General features: G+C 47.0%; 6 protein-coding genes across 6 annotated transcripts; 4 read left to right on the top strand and 2 right to left on the bottom strand.

The window, feature by feature from the left end:
- Nucleotides 1–419: 419 nt before the first annotated feature.
- Nucleotides 420–3,896, top strand: MCYG_04961 (Tapt1 protein; the record flags this gene model as incomplete). Its single annotated transcript, XM_002847178.1, has 3 exons — nt 420–2,267; nt 2,327–2,417; nt 2,599–3,896. 3 exons carry the CDS (start codon nt 420–422, stop codon nt 3,894–3,896), a joined length of 3,237 nt encoding a protein of 1,078 aa, XP_002847224.1.
- A 494-nt stretch (nt 3,897–4,390) lies between these two features.
- Nucleotides 4,391–7,956, bottom strand: MCYG_04960 (WD repeat protein; the record flags this gene model as incomplete). The annotated part of the gene is made up of 7 exons (XM_002847177.1): nt 4,391–6,063; nt 6,127–6,313; nt 6,373–6,912; nt 6,970–7,101; nt 7,166–7,285; nt 7,348–7,553; nt 7,890–7,956. 7 exons carry the CDS (start codon nt 7,954–7,956, stop codon nt 4,391–4,393), a joined length of 2,925 nt encoding a protein of 974 aa, XP_002847223.1.
- A 2,705-nt stretch (nt 7,957–10,661) lies between these two features.
- On the top strand, nt 10,662–12,024 carry MCYG_04959 (conserved hypothetical protein; the record flags this gene model as incomplete). The annotated part of the gene is made up of 2 exons (XM_002847176.1): nt 10,662–10,724; nt 10,777–12,024. The coding sequence occupies 2 exons, from the start codon at nt 10,662–10,664 to the stop codon at nt 12,022–12,024; spliced, it is 1,311 nt and encodes a 436-aa protein (XP_002847222.1).
- An 837-nt stretch (nt 12,025–12,861) lies between these two features.
- MCYG_04958 (mitochondrial import inner membrane translocase subunit TIM17) lies at nt 12,862–13,548 on the top strand (the record flags this gene model as incomplete). Its single annotated transcript, XM_002847175.1, has 4 exons — nt 12,862–12,930; nt 13,027–13,225; nt 13,304–13,449; nt 13,504–13,548. 4 exons carry the CDS (start codon nt 12,862–12,864, stop codon nt 13,546–13,548), a joined length of 459 nt encoding a protein of 152 aa, XP_002847221.1.
- Nucleotides 13,549–14,342: 794 nt separating this feature from the next.
- MCYG_04957 (aspartylglucosaminidase family protein) lies at nt 14,343–15,590 on the top strand (the record flags this gene model as incomplete). Its single annotated transcript, XM_002847174.1, has 1 exon — nt 14,343–15,590. The coding sequence occupies one exon, from the start codon at nt 14,343–14,345 to the stop codon at nt 15,588–15,590; it is 1,248 nt and encodes a 415-aa protein (XP_002847220.1).
- Nucleotides 15,591–15,747: 157 nt separating this feature from the next.
- Nucleotides 15,748–17,510, bottom strand: MCYG_04956 (cytochrome P450; the record flags this gene model as incomplete). The annotated part of the gene is made up of 3 exons (XM_002847173.1): nt 15,748–16,899; nt 16,970–17,242; nt 17,310–17,510. The coding sequence occupies 3 exons, from the start codon at nt 17,508–17,510 to the stop codon at nt 15,748–15,750; spliced, it is 1,626 nt and encodes a 541-aa protein (XP_002847219.1).
- Nucleotides 17,511–19,460: the final 1,950 nt, after the last annotated feature.

The raw sequence follows: 19,460 nt of genomic DNA, 5'->3' as shown, positions 1-19,460 counted from the left end.
TTGCGTTTTTGAACCAGGGCGCGGGGGAGAAACTGAAAGCTTGCCTGGTTGATGAACACGGGATAGAATACATGGACTCGTCCTTAATCTTTTCATCAATATAACTGTTTTATCATCTACACTTTTGACAACTTCGCTGTAAAGACCTTTGAACCTGCTTTGTAAGCAAAGCTGTAGATCTGATAAGAAAGATAAAAAAACACCCCAAAGAGCTTCACTCGCAACGATTACGGATAGCTCTCATATAGCTTATCGAGGCATACCAGGACGTGCTCACGCGTAGTACGGCGTATACGGAGTAACTACTGTCTCGTCCCTTTACCCTTCTGGCGAGAAATCGACTAAAACCTGTGGACAAGAAGCGTGGCGAAGAGGCCACGAAGATATACACCGCCAACCAGAATCTCGAACCATGCAGTATGACAAGTGATGGATGTGGGATGAATGGGCTAGGCACCGATAATGGGGGAGGAAATGATACAGCTATGCTGGATGACATGGCCGGCTCGTCTCTTCTAAACAAAGACGGATATGAAAATAAACGCAGACGACGAGACGACGATATGGACGAGCATGACGAGGAGCAGCTTGCAGACCCTAAGCAGGTGTTAGCAGTGCTAATACACAAAGAAGAAGACTGCAGGATTGAGCTTCTGGGTAATAATGCTGAGGCTAGGGATGTCGACGGGGTTGGTGCCAACGGCAGTGGCCGGTACGAGAAAACGGTGGCAGATGTAGAAGCCGGCGATGATATCGACGAAACACCTCTACACCTTTCAGATCATACAACAGACTTCCAAAGGGATAAAAGACCCGAAGATGCGGCGGATCAAGACCCTTTGGCCAAGGAGAGGACAGCTGGCCAGATACCGGGGCCTGGGACGGCCGATGCCACGCCTTCAAACGGGAATAATAAAGACCGCTCATATATCTCGCTGCAACCACCGAACGCAAACAGTACTGAGAAAGACAAGAACAAGGACAAGATTCCGAGACTCTCTCCAGCGAAATTACAGGACCTAACATCTTCCCCGGAGTCTGCGTGTCTGCGCAAAGTTAACTCCGATGAGCAGGTATCTATGCAGAAGCAGCCAGCTGATAATGCCTCGCCCATCGAGATCGAACCCGAGGAATTAACGGCTACTCTCTTATCCTTGAAGGAAGAAGAGGAGCTCAATGATGCAGATATAGCTATCAGGTCCGGATCTAGCTCAAACGGGACGACGTTGAGAGAGCGCAATAGAAGCCGTGCTCGAAGCCGTCGGTCCAGCTCCAGCAAGAAACATGTCCAGCTTCAGGATCCGCTGGAATTCCATGGACGCTGCGTCAATAGCGACCCAACTCAGCCGTTGCCGACGTCCTTTCGTCCTCGAACCAAGACACCGTCTGCCGCCGTCCAGCTGCCCCCAGATGGAAGTGCTCGCCCATCACATAACAACTCGACCAACCGTTCGAGGCGACTGCCATCACCCTTCGGTCTAAATACTGGCACACGGCCGGAACGCTCAGTACGGTCATCAGGAGCAAACAGAAGCGTATCTCCTGTCCCCGCATCTATTCCAATCCCGCCATTCTCTATACCTACATACCTGCAGCTTGAACTGTCCTCCCACCGGCCATCGTCGCTATACATACATCGATCAGGAGCGCACGATTACCCTTACGAGAGCTCCAGAGTGATGCTAGAGAGATTGCAGAATTTCTTTCTCCTTCCTCCGCTACTAGAACAGGCGTTATGTTTTGGGACGCTTGCATGTTTCGACTCATGGTTGCACACTTTTACTCTCCTCCCCCTACAGTTTCTGAAGGCTGTCTTCATCCTCCTACAGTCCTGGGTCATTAACCTAGGGCTAGAGATTCGATTCGTCGCTTCATATATAGTCAATGGCCTTGGGCGAATGTGGAAACGTCGACGAAGAAATGACTCTGTTCGTGATCTCACTTCTAATGATAAGCAAACTAACATCAAGGATGTATCACCGAATCTCATACCCATTGACCCGTCACCGATCGATGGTAGCCCTGTTCTGGAGTCAGCCTCAGGGTCGGACGCACATCGTCGACGTCGTGGATCTACGACTAGGCGGCACCGAAGGTCGAAATCCATACCGTCTACATTACTCGCCAACGACAAAGCAGATATCCTCAAGGGGCTCTTGATGATATTCACATGCACTATTCTGATGTATTTTGACGCCAGTCGTATGTACCACTGGATCAGGGGGCAGGCCGCTATAAAACTCTATGTTATCTATAACGTCCTCGAGGTATGATTGGAGAAACCCCTGGTTTAAATAAAGGCTGAGACTAAAACTGCTTCTATTAGGTTGGAGATCGACTACTTTCAGCCATTGGGCAAGACGTCCTTGAGTGTCTTTTCTCTCAAGAAGCGTTGGAACGCAGACCGGACGGTCGAAGTAAGGTCGTACGGCCGTTCTGGATGTTCATATTCTCCCTGATATATACTGTCATCCATGCAACGGCACTCTTCTTCCAGGTGATGACCTTGAACGTTGCAGTCAACTCATACTCCAACGCGCTGATTACCCTATTGCTATCCAACCAATTTGTTGAAATCAAGTCCACCGTCTTCAAGAGATTCGAGAAGGAAAACCTGTTTCCAACTTACCTGTGCGGATGTCGTCGAGCGATTCCAGCTATGGCTCATGCTGATCATTATCGCATCCCGAAATTTTATTGAAACGGGTGGCTTCAAACTCGGTGATACCCTGACTTTCCAAAGCGTTGCAGCAACTAGCACTAACAGCACAACCGCCTTTCGGCCATCCACGTCCATTCTTCCCCAGTCCTTCACCCTACTTATCCCGTCGTCTGTATTCCTCTCCCTGAGCAGCGTCAATTCCATCCTCCCTGCAATCGGTCATCTCCTTGCTCCTTTCCTTGTTGTTCTTGGCTCCGAAATGGTCGTCGATTGGCTCAAACATGCATATATTAGCAAATTCAACAACCTAAAGCCAGCAATGTATGGCAGGTTTCTGGATATTCTCGCCAAAGATTATTACAGCAGCGCATTTTCTGATCAAAATCTTAACCGTCGCCTCGGACTCCCAGTTATACCGCTTGCTTGTCTCTTCTTCCGTGTTTCTGTGCAGACTTATCAGATGTTTTTGACTGCCTGGCTACCGCAGCTATCTTCTTCTCCATTCTACCCATCACCTTCAAATGCAACATCTCTATCCGAGATACACAGCCACTACGCCCTTAGTTCGGATTCTTCATCCTCAATATTCTCCAACTTTTCCAACTCTTCTCCTTCTACTCTCCTAGCTTCCGTCTCACTATCATCAATTGCGCAAGCAGCTTCCTCCATTTTCCAGATGTTCGTATCCTACGCAACTCCTTCCCCCGCCTCTTTCGTCCCTATATTCACTGTGATCCTTGTCCTACTCCTCTACATCACCTTGCTCCTTGCAAAGCTAGTTCTCGGAATGATCCTTCTTGGCTATTCCCGCACACGATACAAGAATATGAAATATCGGGAACGAGAGTATGCAGCGCAACAGAAACGGGAACAGCGGCGCCAGCAACAGCAGCAACGATATGGAAGCTCGGTTTCCCCCCTACCTCCGGGGTCAGCCTTGACTGTGCCATCGTCTGTGGCTATGGACATGTCACTATCTAACAGTGGTAGCAACAGCAACAGCAACAGCAACAGCGATATGATAGAAGGCGGTCGGCGTGGCGGTGGCTGGGGTGCAGTTGAAGTTGGAGAGGATAAACGAAGGTGGATATATGTCGATGACCCGGAAGGGCTGCGGAGAGTACGAGATCGAGAGGAAAAAAGTAAGAACGGAAAGGCAAGTGGGTCTGGCAGCGGCGCCCATGGCCTCGAAAATGTAAAGAGATATGAAATGGCTGCGAAGAGAATTTGGTGAATAATTCATCTTCAGTTTTCGTTAATTGTTGAACGAGCATTAAGCAATAGGGAAACAAACCAAGGCAAGGGCGTTTTGGAGCACCACTATAATTGTATTTATTATAGCTACTGAATGCTATTCTCAACTTTATAGCAATTCTTTCTTTTAATCAATGTGGGGAAGCTCTCAATTTTAGCCAACATGCTCAGTATCAAACTGGCCCGCTTTGGCTTTTCGGGGCTACGAACTAATTTTATCAGATCTACTGACTTCAATCTAATAACCAACTTGTCTATACTTAGTAAGTAGAATAAGAGCAATTAACCATAGGTTGCCCCGCTCTGGATGGATGAAACGTGATGAAGGCAGTATCTGATTTAGATCTAAACATAGATATCTAAAATCAACTGCTTAGATTGGTAAAATCATCTTCTCGTTCATGTTTTTTCATGGCAGCCCAAAAATTCCCAATAAAGACTAAACAAAACCAGGGTATATTAAATTGATCGGATCTAAATTCCAGAAAACATGCTCTTGAAAATCTCACGGCTGTTGTACAAATTTTGGATCCTTAATCGTTCATTATCTAAATGGGCATTATCACTCGCTTGGCCGCAAGGTAAATGCGCTGCTGGAGCACCAAGTTCTTTCTCCAAGAGGCGGATGGTAGGAATAGATCCTCCTTCACGTATGTAAATGGGCTTCATGGGGCTACTACCGTTATAACCTGTCTGGGCTTTCATAGTGGCGGGGCCCGATACTTTCTCTTGAGATGTAGGTGACTGTTCTCTTTCGGTATCCGGGCTTGGAGCATCTTTGGCGCTATTTGAGGTAGAGGTGGCTGATGGATCGACTAATGTCGAAGACGTGGGGATGTACTGTTTCTGCCCCGAAGCAGGTGACTTGGGCGAGGATGAAGAGGTAAGGATATGCTCCATGTTCAATGTACTGTCCGAGGAATCGGTATGGAATGGCCCAGGGCGAGATCGTAGTTTTGATTTATCTGGCGGAGGATAGCTATAATCCTTATCACCGTTGCTTTGCTTGGTCCATGCAGACGTCACAGCCCGAGAAAGAGTTTCAAATAGCTCATTATCTGGGTCTCCAAGCCACGGATCTGCCGTTCCGGTTATTTCGACGGTAAGAGTATTTTGGGAATTGAACTCGGCAAATTGGGATTGAGCGTAGTTAATGAAGTCCTCTGCCACTTTGTCTGCATCTTGGTTCGGTACTATACGGATGGATAGCGCCGCTTTGGCCTTCCTTGATATAGTAGTGGTTGACTTTTTGCAGCTAGGGATATCAATGCAGTGGATAGTAAGTGATGGTTCGCGCCAACGATGCATAAGGGATTTCGTAAACGATTCAAAGTTTTTAATTTCGGGGTGATGCGGTAATAGTGCTTCGGCAATAGCATCATAGCGTGCCTTTTCAGCTGGTGATAAAGGTAAAACAGGATCATAAAAGCCAGGAAGGTTGATGGCCCCCTTGGGCCCGACGATTGTTCCTAGAAGCAATGTCAAGTCTTTAAGTGGTTCATCAAGGAGCGAACTTCCATCAATTCCACTGTGGAGATCCGGCTGGTTGCTTGATACCACTATGTTTGCGTGTATCACCCCTCGTAACCCATACGTTAGGCAAGGAATGTGATCATCTAGCCAGTAACTGTTAGCCAGAAGAATCCAGTCAATAGGACCGATCAGGCTTTTGTTTTCACGGATGGCCTGTTGAAATCCGTGGGAACCAGATTCTTCCTCTCCTTCGATGAGGAATACAACGTTATATGACAGCTGCTTTAGCTGGTATAGTTCTGCGGCCGCGTAAAGGGCAGAAAGGGATGGTCCTTTATTGTCTGAGACCCCACGGCCATACAAGTACCCGTTTAGAGAAGTTAAGTGGAATGGGTCGGTATTCCACTTAGGGTGACTTGCACTAGCGCCGACGACATCATAATGGCCATAGAAAAGAATGGATTTGTCCTTTTTTGTGGACGAATTAGCGGGAAATTTCGCAAATACAATGGGATTTTTCTTTTGTCCTGTTCCGAGTAGTTTCGTTTGAGCCCCTAGATACTTGCAGTGTCTGCGGAGGAAGGTTGCTCCCTGGTTGCATTCACCCGCAAAATCTGAGCATCCTGAAATAGTTTTGAAGCCGATAAATTTCGCCAATGTGTTTACCATCTCATCTGGAAAACGATATGGTCAGAATAGTTATCATATACAATCAAATAGAGCGGACTATTGCATACCGTTGCTAATGGCGGGTATTTCCTGGGACTCGGTTTTCCCATCCGTTAGATCCCAAAGGGCAACGGTGTTGTCGTTACCACCTGTGGCAAATATCCATCTATTCTTGACGTTTCCGGACGTAGAAGAAAGCATTTTCCCATCATGGGCGGTCCACGTTCCGAGGTCCTCAAAGCGAGAGTTGAATTTCTAAAGAGATGTTAGATAATGACGGGTTATATCTAAAGGTCAGCAAAAGGCATGATTACCTTCACAGTGCCATCTGAATCGCCGCTGAGGATAAATCCTTTAATGATGTCGATTGCCCACACATCACCCGTATGACTACAGATCGTTTTTATGATCTGTCTAGACTCTAGATTCCAGACGTTGATTGCTCCTCCTGACAGGCCACAGTAAAGGAACGTCCCATCGACCGAGATAGATAGGACTGACTCATCTCTATTCTGAAGCGTAAACAGCTCCTTTGGTGCCGCATCCGGGCCTTGGCCAAGTTCCCAAATCTTAACAGAGCCGTCACCAGAACCTGTCAATAGAACCTCCCGGCCACTATTTTCGATCAAGCCTCGAACGAGTCGCATGCAGTATACATACCCATTATGGGCAAATAGCCTGTGCTGGTCTTTCCTAAAGTACAATTTCTGGCCCTGATGGTTCTCAACACCGTTCTGGCGAGGGTTAGAGATTGGTCCCGTAGCTCCAGGGCCTGTAGAGTCAAAAAACTTATGCGGCTTATTGGCGTTTCTTGCAAGTGTTTCTGGTATATCACCTTGCTGAAGATCACACCACTAGAAAAAGAAAATAAGAAACTAGAATATGCTTAAGCTGCAAGATAGAAACCATACCTGGATGCTCGTGTTCTGGCCACCGCAATACACAGTCCCTCGATCGGACGAGTATACAGTAGTGAATATGTCCCCGGGGTCATGATGTGACTCTATGGAGTATAACTGCTCGAATGTCCTTGTACGCCAGACCTATCATTTATATCAGCACTAATTCTCAAAGAAATCGTGACATATATATGGACAATACATTTACAGTAGAGTCTCCGCCGCTAGAGAACAAGAGCTCCTTATCTGGGGACAAATGAAGCCCAAGGACACTCTCTTGGTGTGCTGCCACTGAAGTGATGGGCTCATAAGTAGAGAGTGACCATGCCTATATATAAAAGTTAGCCTTAAAACAGTGCTCTATATCAATAAGATGGCCACGGTACATACGACAATATCTCCACCTTGAAGCCCGGCGAATACACAGTCTCTGCCAATAGCTAGTGAGAGGACCGAACGAGTGGCCTGCAGCCGATGTGCTACTCCAGAGGATGTCCTGGACTCTGTTGTCGGCGATGAATCAGAATCTTGTACAGTCCATCTAGTATTTCCAGCTGTTGAGAGCTTGCTGAAGCCTGTATCTATGCTGTTGAGGCCTAAGCCATCCATGTTGTCAGCTATTCAAAGTGATATTCAGTTATTCCATATACAAGACGAAGCTCGGCCAGACCCTGCGTTAACCTGGTCATTCAATGATACTCAGCAAAAAACTACGTTCTGCGTCAACGATTATGATATGTAGTTCTTATGATGTTGAGAAGTTGACAATTTTTTTCCGTTTTTCTCCTTTTAAAGCGATGTCGACATCATGTGGCGGTGCAAGTCAACTTCTTTTCTTCCCTCTACCAACTTCACCCCAACAACCAGCACAAGAGACAGAGAGACGAAGAGACAAGACCGTTGAATGGACTTGCGAATTGAGATCGACTTACCAAAGGCTTCAGACTGGCTGTAGTTGATGCCGTACCTCAGCGTCGTTCGACTGATTGAAGGCGGCATGGCAGTGGATGGATGCAGTAGTTATCCTCCGTACTCAACAGTGAAATTGAGGTCAACAGGCTCGATATATGATATCAAAAGCTTTAAAGAAGAGTTTCAAACGAAAGAAGGAGAAAGACAGGTTAACGACAGCGATCGCCTATATTTCTTTTCCTACACCGGAGGGAAAATATATGGGAGGTAGGACATGGTCACTCGACCATCTTTTAATCCAACGATGCATGATGCACAATGGGATTCGGACAAGCCAATTAACTGCTAATCGCGGGAATTCGCTGGTTTCAAGGGACCGGCCAGCCTGTTACATCGACTGGTGCAGCTTCACCGCATAATGTCTACGAGGCGACGAGAAAAAAAGGAGACCGGCCACTAGGTTTTTCGAGACTGCAGCTAGGCCGTGTTTCTCAAACAGCGATGCAATGCGTGGCTTGACTCTTGGGAGCTTGGTATTCGGTTTGGATTTCAATGCCAGATAACAACTGGTGACCGAGAGAGCCCGTTTAATGGCCTGCTGAATTGCCGGTGGAAGAGGATCTGTGTTGACGGCGAAACCGGCATAACGGGCAGGGCTGGATAGCTTATGCGGCCCGGCTTGCCGCCGGAGATGGTTGCCCCATATTACGAGGGAAATGAGGCGAGATGGCGAGCTTGTGACGATCCATCTGGACTTACATATATCCTGGGATTCTCAGCATAGGACGCCGTAAATATCCTCCGCCTGGACTGACTCCTGCATATTACACCGGTCACAGCCTGCCGTTTACTGTCGAAATATGATAACACCGATGCGTTGACATATTCATTCGGCCCTGCAGCAAACGCAAGGTACTCCATCGATGTACGGAGTACTCCCTATGGAACACCCTATCATACATGTTACATCAACTAATCAGGCACACATTCTCGCATGATAGGGATATTGCTTGGGCAAGGCGACTCCCGTCTCTTGTGTAGTCCTATGATTGGCGTATTGTTTAGGTAGACATGCCGTAGCGTGGATTCAAAGCTTTCTCGGTACGAGATGAATTTGCCTTACCTACAGAAGGGAAAAAGGGCAGAAGTTGAGCTGCTCAACTAGATATACAATATTACGATGTACTACAGAATACACAAGCTTTGGAGGTTTATCTCTTGATTACCCCTACTATGTACAGAGTTAGTTTTATCCCAGCATCCTTTGACGGCTAGTGACCCACCATGCACTCAGGCTTATCTGTGCGAAATATGGGGTACATTCTCGGTCCCAACTGTCAAACCTGCCGCGTCGAACACTCCAACGAAGTATACACGGCTCTATGCATCATATATCGCATGCTCTAGTTATCAGACGACCCCGTTGATCCCCCTGCCGAGCATCTGGATTTTTCTGGATTCACACACTTATACATATAGCCACCGAGCGTGAAGCCCCTCGCTAGCTAGACCGACGTGGCCAGTAACGTCATGCCGCTACCTTGGAGGAACAAATAATGAAGCGGTGTACAGAGTACCCTGTGCAATAATCTTATATAAAATGGCGTCCATCACGTATATTCTTCGTTCAGCGATGGGAGTGCGAGGATAACGCTGTAGGGATGAGAATGCACATTGTGCCGTATGGATGAGGGGGGAGAGAACGAGGGTGTTGTTTCGGTGTCCTCGAGTGTAGACTTGGCTTGATTTCCCTGACAGTCATCCTATGGTATGTAATAGAGCACCGACCATCACAGCCTTCTAAGTGAAGCCCTAGTCTGTCGTATCATCGCTGGTAGAGGGAAATTTGGACGGGAACTAGGTAGAAAGCTGTTTCAATAGTTGCCAGATCCGCCCTGGCGTTTCGTTTTGAGACATGATTAGTTTTCACTGGGAATAATGTTATCGACAGATGATATATATATATAAGATGAAAAATAGATGGCTGAGTCGATTGTTCGAGCTTCAATCATCGATGCTTGACCGTATAGTCGCCCGATAACCCAGCCTCCCTTTTATCTGTCTAGACGAAGAGAGGGGAAAAAAGGAGTGGGCCAGGCATGGGCGAGATGCTTGTTAAAATAGTTCAACAACCGCCTGGCCCACTGCACTCCACACAGGATATCAACCCTTACACCGTCGTTTCTCTAGGTCAAATTCGTTCTTTCACAACACCAGCACCGCTTGTATGCAGAGGAAAAGGGCAAAGAAGCAGATAAAGATATTTTTCTTCAGCCGAAAAAAGTCTCTGCAGCTTTGCATCATCGACACTTTACTGTGGCTGGTGCTGCAGTTTATACGAGAATCTGCGCCACAACTCACCGCCACATCGTCGCCTGCTTTTTTTTTTCCCTTCGCAATCACGCCAATCACGCAGCCCAACCGCTTCATTTTCCCAGCCCAACTGAGGCCTGGCAGGGAAAGGAGAAAGGAAAAAGTAGGGCGCCAGTTGGCCAGCAGAGAGTGGGCGGGTAGGCCTCGCCGTGGACCGGGCGGGAATCGTTAGTTAGACGGTCCCGCCTCATATATTTGCATGCTATCCCGGGTCTCTGAGCTGGCAGGATTATATATATATATATATATTTACTCTGCATTTCGAGACGACACTTTAGATTGAATAAAGGCACTTCATATATGCTTCATATTGAGTATATATGATAGAAGCCGGTAGTACGGCCTCTTCACTCGGCGTTCGTACTGGTCCGTCCAGTCTTCATCTATAAACCTTCAGTGAAAAGGCTTCAGCATCCAATATGGCCGCCGCTATAGGCCAGACGATCTCCGTGATAGACAAGTCCGGGAAGGTCGTCAGCACTGTGAGTCCCGCCATTGCCTTGCCACCAGTACTTTTACTAACAGCCGGCCCAGAGCAAACATCTGTTCAGCGTTTTCAAGGAGGCCCGTTCTGCCTATAAAGAACGTAAGGCCGTCATCCGTGGTGCAGAAGATGCAAGAAGGGCGGAGCGAGATACTCGTCGAGCTCTTGCAGCATACACCCTCGAAGATGGCCGTTCCACGGCGTCAAAGCGACATCTAGGTCGAGCTAAATCGGTTGTTCGACATCATGATGATGACAGGCAAAGCAGATATAGTCGCCACTCGAGCAGGTCACAGAAACGCCGGTCATTCGAATTTGAACTTCAGTCACAGTACTCCGGTGACTACCATCCGAACACACAGCTGGCCCGTCGTCATACAGAGCACAACCTCCCCATGGCGGCACCGGTTAGGCCTTCGTACGGCGAAGCACGCGCACACACCCTTCCTAAAATCGACATGGATCTAGCATACGGTGAATTTCATCAGTCCGCACTCGATCGTCTCGACCCAGAGCCTGGTGACATGTCCGGCCTTGTCGGTAAGGTCAAGGACCTGCTCGTGGAAGCTGACTGCGCCCACCACTCGGTGACTGCCACGATCGCACATCTGCAAAAAAACCCAGATGCCATGGCCGCTGTTGCCCTCACCCTGGCTGAAATCAGCAAGCTAGTTTCGGATCTTGGTCCCACAGCCCTCACGGCGTTACGAGCTAGTGCACCGGCCGTTTTCGCGCTGTTGGCTAGCCCACAGTTCATGATTGCAGCGGGCGTTGGTATCGGTGTCACAATTGTGATGTTTGGAGGATACAAGATCATCAAACAGATTTCTTCTAAGCCAGAAGGCGAGAAGGAAGTCGAAAGCCCTATTATGGTTGACGAGTTGATGGAAATCAACGCCGGCATGAGCCGCATTGAAGGCTGGAGAAGGGGAGTTGCAGAATCTGAGGCCGAGAGTGTGGGGACGTCAGTTGACGGGGAGTTCATCACGCCCACAGCGGCGGCTATGTCTCGTGTTATGCTTCATGAACAGCAGTTCGGGCAAGACCGCCTCAGCGACATTAGAAGCACCCGGATACTCCCCGCACCAACTCGAGTGTCTTCTTACGTTGGAGGAAGCGTGTACGAGACCGGCTCTCAGTATTCACGCCGCTCACACACTTCACGCTCATCCAAACACTCCAAGAGTTCCAAAACGTCTCGGTCCCACAGTGAAAGCAAGGATAAGAAGGATAAGAAGAAGGATAAGGAAGAGAAGAAAAAGAAGAAGCCTTCTCCCCTCAGGAAGTTGTTTAGCTGATGTTTAACGCGTTGATGGTTATTCTTGATGACATGCATGTATAACTCTGATGTTGGCACCGAATCCGATGTCCTATCTGTGTAATCGTTTTGTGGCCATTTTCATTAGGATTTCGGATCTTTTCATGTTCTTCTCTCTATATCTCTTTCGGAGATTCGACTGTCTTTTCTCTTAATAGGGTATTTTCATTGTGGGTGTGGTGGAAGCCGTATGTATATTCCGTCTAGATATAGATCTAGATCAGCTCGTCTGGCCTGCGAGGGCGATATGAAACGAGCTCAATATTATAAAATGAAAACGAAAGAGTCATATAACTTGATCTTCTAACTCTTCCCACGATACTACGTTATAGCATCGAGCATCGAGCATTCTCACTGTCTTTCTCTTTTCGACTTCGCCTTCTTGTACTTTTTTTGTCCTTTTTGAGGCTGAAAGGTTGAAAGTTGTCACATGATGTCACGTGAATATTCCGTTATTCAATTTTTTTTCCTATCTTGAAAGCTTCAAAGAAGCAGAAAAAGAAGAGAAAAGACAAGAAAAAAGACGGCGCAAGAAGCATCATCTTCGACCTTGCAGAAGGGCATTTCATAATCATCATCTTCTTTTCTTTTGTCTTGTTCCTTTACATTTTGTTTGGTCGTGGCCGGCACAACAGAGTGGACATCCCAGCACTCTCTGACCTGACCTGATTTCGATTGAAAATCTACATAAAGCCGGACTTGTACAATACACCAAACTAGGCCGGCCTGCTATTCTTGCTGTGCCAGAGGGTCAATTCGAATCACACGATCGCTGCCGCTTTGAATATTATAATACGTCACACACCTCTTCAACATAATGGATCACACTCGCGACCCGTGTCCCTACGTCATCCTCAGTGATTTCGGCGGTGCCTTTAGCATGGGTGTACGTTTATTTATCTCAATATTCTCTAATTTTTGCTTTCCTCGTGTCAATTTTGAGCGATTGGTACGGTTGAGCTAACAGTTGTCATTTATATAGGCGATTGGTGGCGCAGTCTGGCACGGCGTGAAAGGGTTCCGGAACAGCCCGTACGGTGAACGAAGAATAGGCGCCATTACAGCTATCAAGGCTCGTGCTCCCGTTCTAGGTGGTAACTTTGGTGTCTGGGGTGGCCTGTTTTCGACATTCGACTGCACGGTGAAGGGAATAAGAAAGAAAGAGGATCCATATAATGCCAGTACGTCGAGCAATACCGTTAAAATTTTTTAATACTCATTTGGAAACAAATCTCCTAATGTTCCCCTAGTCATTGCAGGTTTCTTTACTGGAGGTGCGCTCGCTATTCGTGGTGGAATGAGAGCAGCACGAAACTCGGCTATCATGTGCGCTTGTTTCTTGGCTGTCATTGAGGGTGTCGGTATCGGATTCCAGAGAATGATGGCCGATAACACCAGATTAGATGTAAGTTTTATCATTCTCCTATCTTTTTTTTACTCTTGCTAATGACGCACGTAGGCCCCTCCACCACCACCCAGCGGCTCAAACACCATGACTGCCTAGTCAACTTGACCTCATATATCCAAGCCGGCTAACCTACCTCCATGACTTATCACACCGACATATCTAGCTGGCATTTCGTTTCTTTGCCTTGGATCTAGCCTTACCACCATATCCTCACTCGGCTTCCCATCTCATTCGGAGTTATTAGGTCTCCTTTTTCAGGGGCAGGGGTACAAATAGATGATGCTCACTTTCTCCCTTTCCTTTCCCGCCTTTTCTTCTGATATTGTCTTTTTATCCCCTCAAATAATGTCATTTATTAAACCCCGAAAATCCCAGGGAATGCCTTCCGATGTCATGGGCTCCCGCTACACTCACGTTAACCCCTACACCATGGTTCCCCCCTTTGATCAGACCTTATCTCATCCTGCCCCGCCACACCCTTATACATGTGCTCCATTGTCCATGTGCAGTACAATACGCACCTACAGACAGCTATGGATATATGCTCAGTTCTCTTCTCTTTATTTTGGCGCTAATGATTGTTGGAAAGCGAGAAATACCTTCCGCGCCCTGTATATTACTTACATATTTCAGTGAAAAAGCCATAAATAACCGCAATGGACTTATTGATCGATGCCCTGCTCCTTTTTTCCCCTTCCCTTTTATGGCCCATGTCCATCCACCTGCACCTGTCTTTATACTCACGTGACTATACCCCTGCCTGACAGTTGGCGGCTATTTCTCCCGCTTGATAACCGAACAAGAAGTTGGATGTATCATTCCTCACAGGAGGAGATGTATTTTGGGATCATACACCTACCGTCTTCACTAACTGACTGAATACAAGCATCATGACAGTGTCTTATGTGTCTTCCGAGTCTTCTACGCCTCACCCGCGTTTCAGGCCAACGGTTATTATACATGGCGGTGCGGGGAACATCGAACGCTCAAATATTCCCCCAGAACTGTATGAGAAATATCGAGCTTCTCTACTGAAATACCTCCACTCTACCGTCACTATGCTCAATGGTAAGCAAGACGGGGAAAATGGGGATAAAAAGATTACTTCCCCATGCTCAGCTCTCGATGCAGCGGTCCACGCCGTGTCGTTAATGGAAGACGACGAATTATTCAACTGTGGCCGGGGCAGCGTGTTTACGACTATCGGAACCCATGAGATGGAAGCATCCGTGATGGTCTGCTCACTTTTCCCGGAATCCCAGGGATGTGAAGATGTGAGGCGGGCCGAAGTCAAGCGTGGTGCTGGTGTCATGATGCTTAAAAACGTTCGACATCCAGTGCAACTGGCGAGAGAAGTTCTACTACGAAATGACGTGGATGGCTGTAGGGATAATGGGCAAAACATGCATTCTCACCTCTGCGGGCCGTATGTGGAATCTCTTGCAAAGGAATGGGGGTTGGAATTCAAGCCAGACGAATGGTTCTTTACCCAGAAACGATGGGATGAACATATGAGAGGACTGGGTAAGGGAGCCTCGATTGAACATGACGGCGTGGCTAAGTCTGTTCAAGATATATCAAAGTATCTCAGCCAAGGAACAGTCGGATGTGTATGCCTTGACCAGTGGGGCAACATAGCTGCTGCCACAAGCACAGGAGGGCTTACCAACAAGCTACCGGGTAGGATTGGTGATACGTCGACTGTTGGAACCGGGTTTTGGGCCGAGGCTTGGGATGTCCCCAACTCTTCATCTCGCCGGGCTCTTGGGCTGTCTGGCACCGGAAACGGGGACTCGTTTGTCCGTGTTGCCGCTGCTCACTCGGCTGCCTCATTGCTGAAGTTACAAGCGAAGCAGTCACTGTCCGACGCCATCACTGCCATTGCTGGCCCTGGTGGGGAACTTCAACGCTCCGCTGGTCCGAGATGGGGGAAGACAGGAGAGGGCTCGGGAGGAATCATCGGCATTGAAGCTGAGGTACGACTTGATGCCGATAAGATTCAAAACGAGGAACCGATTAAGGGCAAGGCTGTATTTGACTTCAATAGCGGAGGTATGCTTCGAGCCTGGACGGAAGAAGACGCCAATGGCGTATTAATGGAGAGGATGATGGCGTTTAGAGATGAGTACTACTCTTAGCTATAGTACTTTGGTGCATACGCGCATAATGCCCTGAACCGCTGACTTGCTCTGTGGGCGCAATAAAAGGTAGACATTATAGCATTCTCACCACTCAATCCTACATACCTAGCTACATAGCATAGAATTATCCTCCTAAGACACAATTGTTACTGTACTACCAGCCTTCCAAAACTTTCAGCCTTGCCCTAACTCCATCTGCTGGCCTGTTGGTTAGTCCAGGCGTAATTACCAGCTCTTTCTCTGGGTCTTCTAGTTCCATCTCAAATCTCCCTGCAAGCGCAGCAACCAAGCACATCAATTCGCCCTTCGCAAACGAGCTTCCAATACAGCTTCGCGGCCCATGTATAAAAGTAAGGAAAGCATAGTTAGTATCTGCTCCACCAGTATTTGCGCAGCCAGGGGCCAACCAACGATCTGGGTTAAAGACGTCTGCGTCCGGGCCCCAAAACTCGGGATTACGATTCGTTGCTCGTGGCGCGATGATAATATCCGTTCCCTTTTTAATGGGTTGACCGGCTATAAACGTATCGCGAACCGCATAACGAGTGGTTATGGTGACTGGAGGATAAAAACGGAAAAGTTCATTGCAGAATGCGTTGAGGTAAGGTAATGTGTCGAGAAGGGATGCGGATATATGTGGCAGCCCATTGGCATCCCTATTTAGTCCTGGAGACGGAATTTTAGCTCGGATCTCTTCCCGTAACCTTCTTTGGACATTTGGGTGGGTGCATAGGATATATGTTCCGTATTGGAGCGAAACCGATGTTGTCTCATGGCCGGCAGCTAGGAAGGTCATGATCTGGTCTACTAGACCTTCTTCCGTAAAGTTGCCGCTTTCAAGGGCAACAGATATGATATCACCGCTTGAATCGTCTATCTTCTTGGAAAGGAGCTCTTGTCGTTTCCGCTGGACAAGTTGACGTGAGATAACGCGGACTTTTTGGGATGCTGCAGTGATCTGATTTACGTATGGCAGCGGCAGATAAAAGAACATCTCAGGCCAGGTCAGGAAGACGATATTTTGGACCAACCTAGTCATAGCGTCTGGTCTCGAGAACATCTTCCGGTACTCTTCTCGAAGCTCGTTGACTGACTCTAGATCATAACCCATACCCGCTAGGCCAATGATTTCTAGAGTTGCCCTTCCGGTATAGTCTCCAAAAGAAATGACCTTTTCGTTCTCGGGAAGGCTTTCAATAGCCGTGGCAATTCTATCAGCCATCTCCAGTGATTTCTGCCAGAAAATGGGATATTGTTCTTTGATATGACGGAACGAAAATGCCGGGTTCAAGTTCTTTCGTTGAACCTGTTTTATTTAAATCAGCCATATCCTCTAGCATGATTGTAAGAGGCAGATAGAACATCAGCCAGCCTACCCGGTGTACATCTCCTTCGGCAAGAATAACGCCAGTGCCAGTAACCCACCCTATGGATGCAGCCAATGCCCGAGTCTTCTCAAAGTCGTAAGACCTGTTAACCAGTACATCTGCCAGAGCCTTGGTTGACGTGACCAGCAGCCGTTCTCGGTTCAGCATGAAATAGAAGCGGATAAGTCCGTTATTCGGAACTTCTCGTGTCCATTTCGCACTGGGGGCGCCTTGTGATGATGACTGCAAGATTTTAAAGTGGCCGTTCCAAATGCTTCTGCCCTTTTATTGCATGTAAGTCAGCAACATGCTTATAGCTCTTGATTCTCAATATTATCCAGAGACTTACTGGAGCAACGGGTATATGTCTATATGGCGTGAAGAATATAGGGTATAATATGACGAAATAAAATCCTCGTAGGACTAGATAAACTGCAAATAGAGCGGGTAGTGTCCATGCAAACGATCCAGATATCGAATAGTCAGGAAAATAGGAGACCAGGAGAAACGTCAAGGTGACAGACAGTCCCAATCCAAGTAAAGTAGCCATCTTGACTCACCTTGTCTGCCACTCAGCGACTGGAGTTGAATATTGAATGTTCCCCAAGATCTGGAGGACACGATATTTTCATAGTGCAAAGGTCGAAGTGGCTGAATATGATCCCTGTGGCCTGACGGCGTTTCGGGGGATGAAACTATCCGTGTGCAGTTGCCATCGGAGTAAAGAAAGGCCTTTGTAGGTTTCATTCACGATAACTACATGTTTCGTAGTAGTTCTTGAGGATGTTGAAGGCTGAAGAAATGATCTTGTTTACTGGGTGCATTCCGATGCTCTTTGCCTGTACATTGTTTATTCAGATGGCTCTTAATTAGTTTCAAGGCAAGATATGTGGAGAAGTTTATCCCAGCCTCGTAGGCCGTTTTTCTGTCTTTTTAAAAGAAACACTGCTCTTCTTGCCAATTAATCATAGCCAATATGCCCTTCAAAGAAAACTACCTTCAGTCATACCGTTCGCTTTCACGAAGTCGACGGCAACAAAATCGGGATGTAAGAAAGAGGTAATTATAATACATAGGGACAAGTAATAGTAGCTAACTATTGGTTTATAATAATATTTTTGGTATTATTTTTGTTTTACATGTACATTTGATAAGTAAGCTGTAATTTACTATTTTGGACGTTTGAAGCTTAGTCATAAGGTTACAGCCACATGACCCATAATTTTTTATGTATGAAGACATAATCACATGAAATAGTAGTCGTTCAATATAAAGTGTAAAAAGTGAGGCAGCCTCGTATAAAAAAGAAAAGAAGTTGTTCGGCCAAAAGGTGAGCATGCACTACATGAGGCGAGAAGCGAGTTATCATATTTAATGGACATTTAACGGCTGGCTTGGGCGGTCTGGGGACAGGCTGTTCCCGTAGGGTAGAACCGCAACGAAGAGCACTATTACATGGAGTATGTGAAAGAACAAAGAGGATCCCGGTTATTGCCCTATCCAAACGGCCAGCTTATTCTTTGGTCCATATTACTATGTACGCTTCAAGTTGTCTTGCTTCTTCCTTCTCACTTCCTCCTGAAATGGCTTTGGAAGCATGTGCATATACGCTCCTTCTCAGTTTTTACTGCATGTTTTCTTCAATAGGGGCCATTGTATCGAAGAAAATTCGGAGGGTGCTAACCCCGAGCCCTTAGCTCTACCCAAGGATACTTGAATCTATACGAAGTGCTAGGATATACGTACTTGTGCTGGTCCAGGACTCCAGAAGACAAAGATCAGCAGCCCTTTGGCGTAGCGGTTGAAGAAACCGCATCGGCCTCCTTGCGAGCCTGCGCTTTGTAACTCAATCTAATAGCGGATGAAATCCCCGTAGCCATTGGTAACCTGTGCTTTAGTATAGATTCTTGAGGAAAAGAACGGTGGCACAGCAGGGTGTATATATATGCCTGGGGTCGAAAGCGCAGGGAAATGATTTCAAAGGTGCGAGAACTTTTAGTCGGCAGTCCGGCGAGAGTTATAGCAGAAAAATGAGTAAGGGGCTTTTCTGGGGCCTAATCTAGGGGATATCAAGACTTGACACGACCACAAAGGGTTGTTGAGAATAAAAAAAGAATAATACGCGAATAGTCAGTCTCTAGGTATGGAGAACTATAGAAAGTAGCCGTATTATGTAATAGATCTCGGAGGGAAATTCCAGCAGTGCCGCCACTAAGGATTCTGCCCGCAGAGTATGGCAGTTATGAGGACTTGAAGCAATTAACCAGCTACAAGTAGTTTCTGTCGAATAGAACTTAAGGTGGTTGAAATAAGGTTATTACTTAGTCAACATTACCTGATGTATAGTCTTGGGATATAATCACATGGTAACTTAATCGTAACACGTGATATAACCATGATGACATCCTCACGTCAATCCACTTTTCTGAAATTCTTTTCCTTTTCTATCATTTTTGTTCTGTTCGCGCAGCCTGATAACATCGATGGATTTCAACATCCT

Source organism: Microsporum canis, genomic scaffold (assembly GCF_000151145.1).
Source record: "Microsporum canis CBS 113480 supercont1.4 genomic scaffold, whole genome shotgun sequence".
NCBI lineage: Eukaryota > Fungi > Ascomycota > Eurotiomycetes > Onygenales > Arthrodermataceae > Microsporum > Microsporum canis.
The sequence above is the reverse complement of the archived record's forward strand: the minus strand, read 5'-3'. Positions and strand labels throughout refer to the sequence as shown.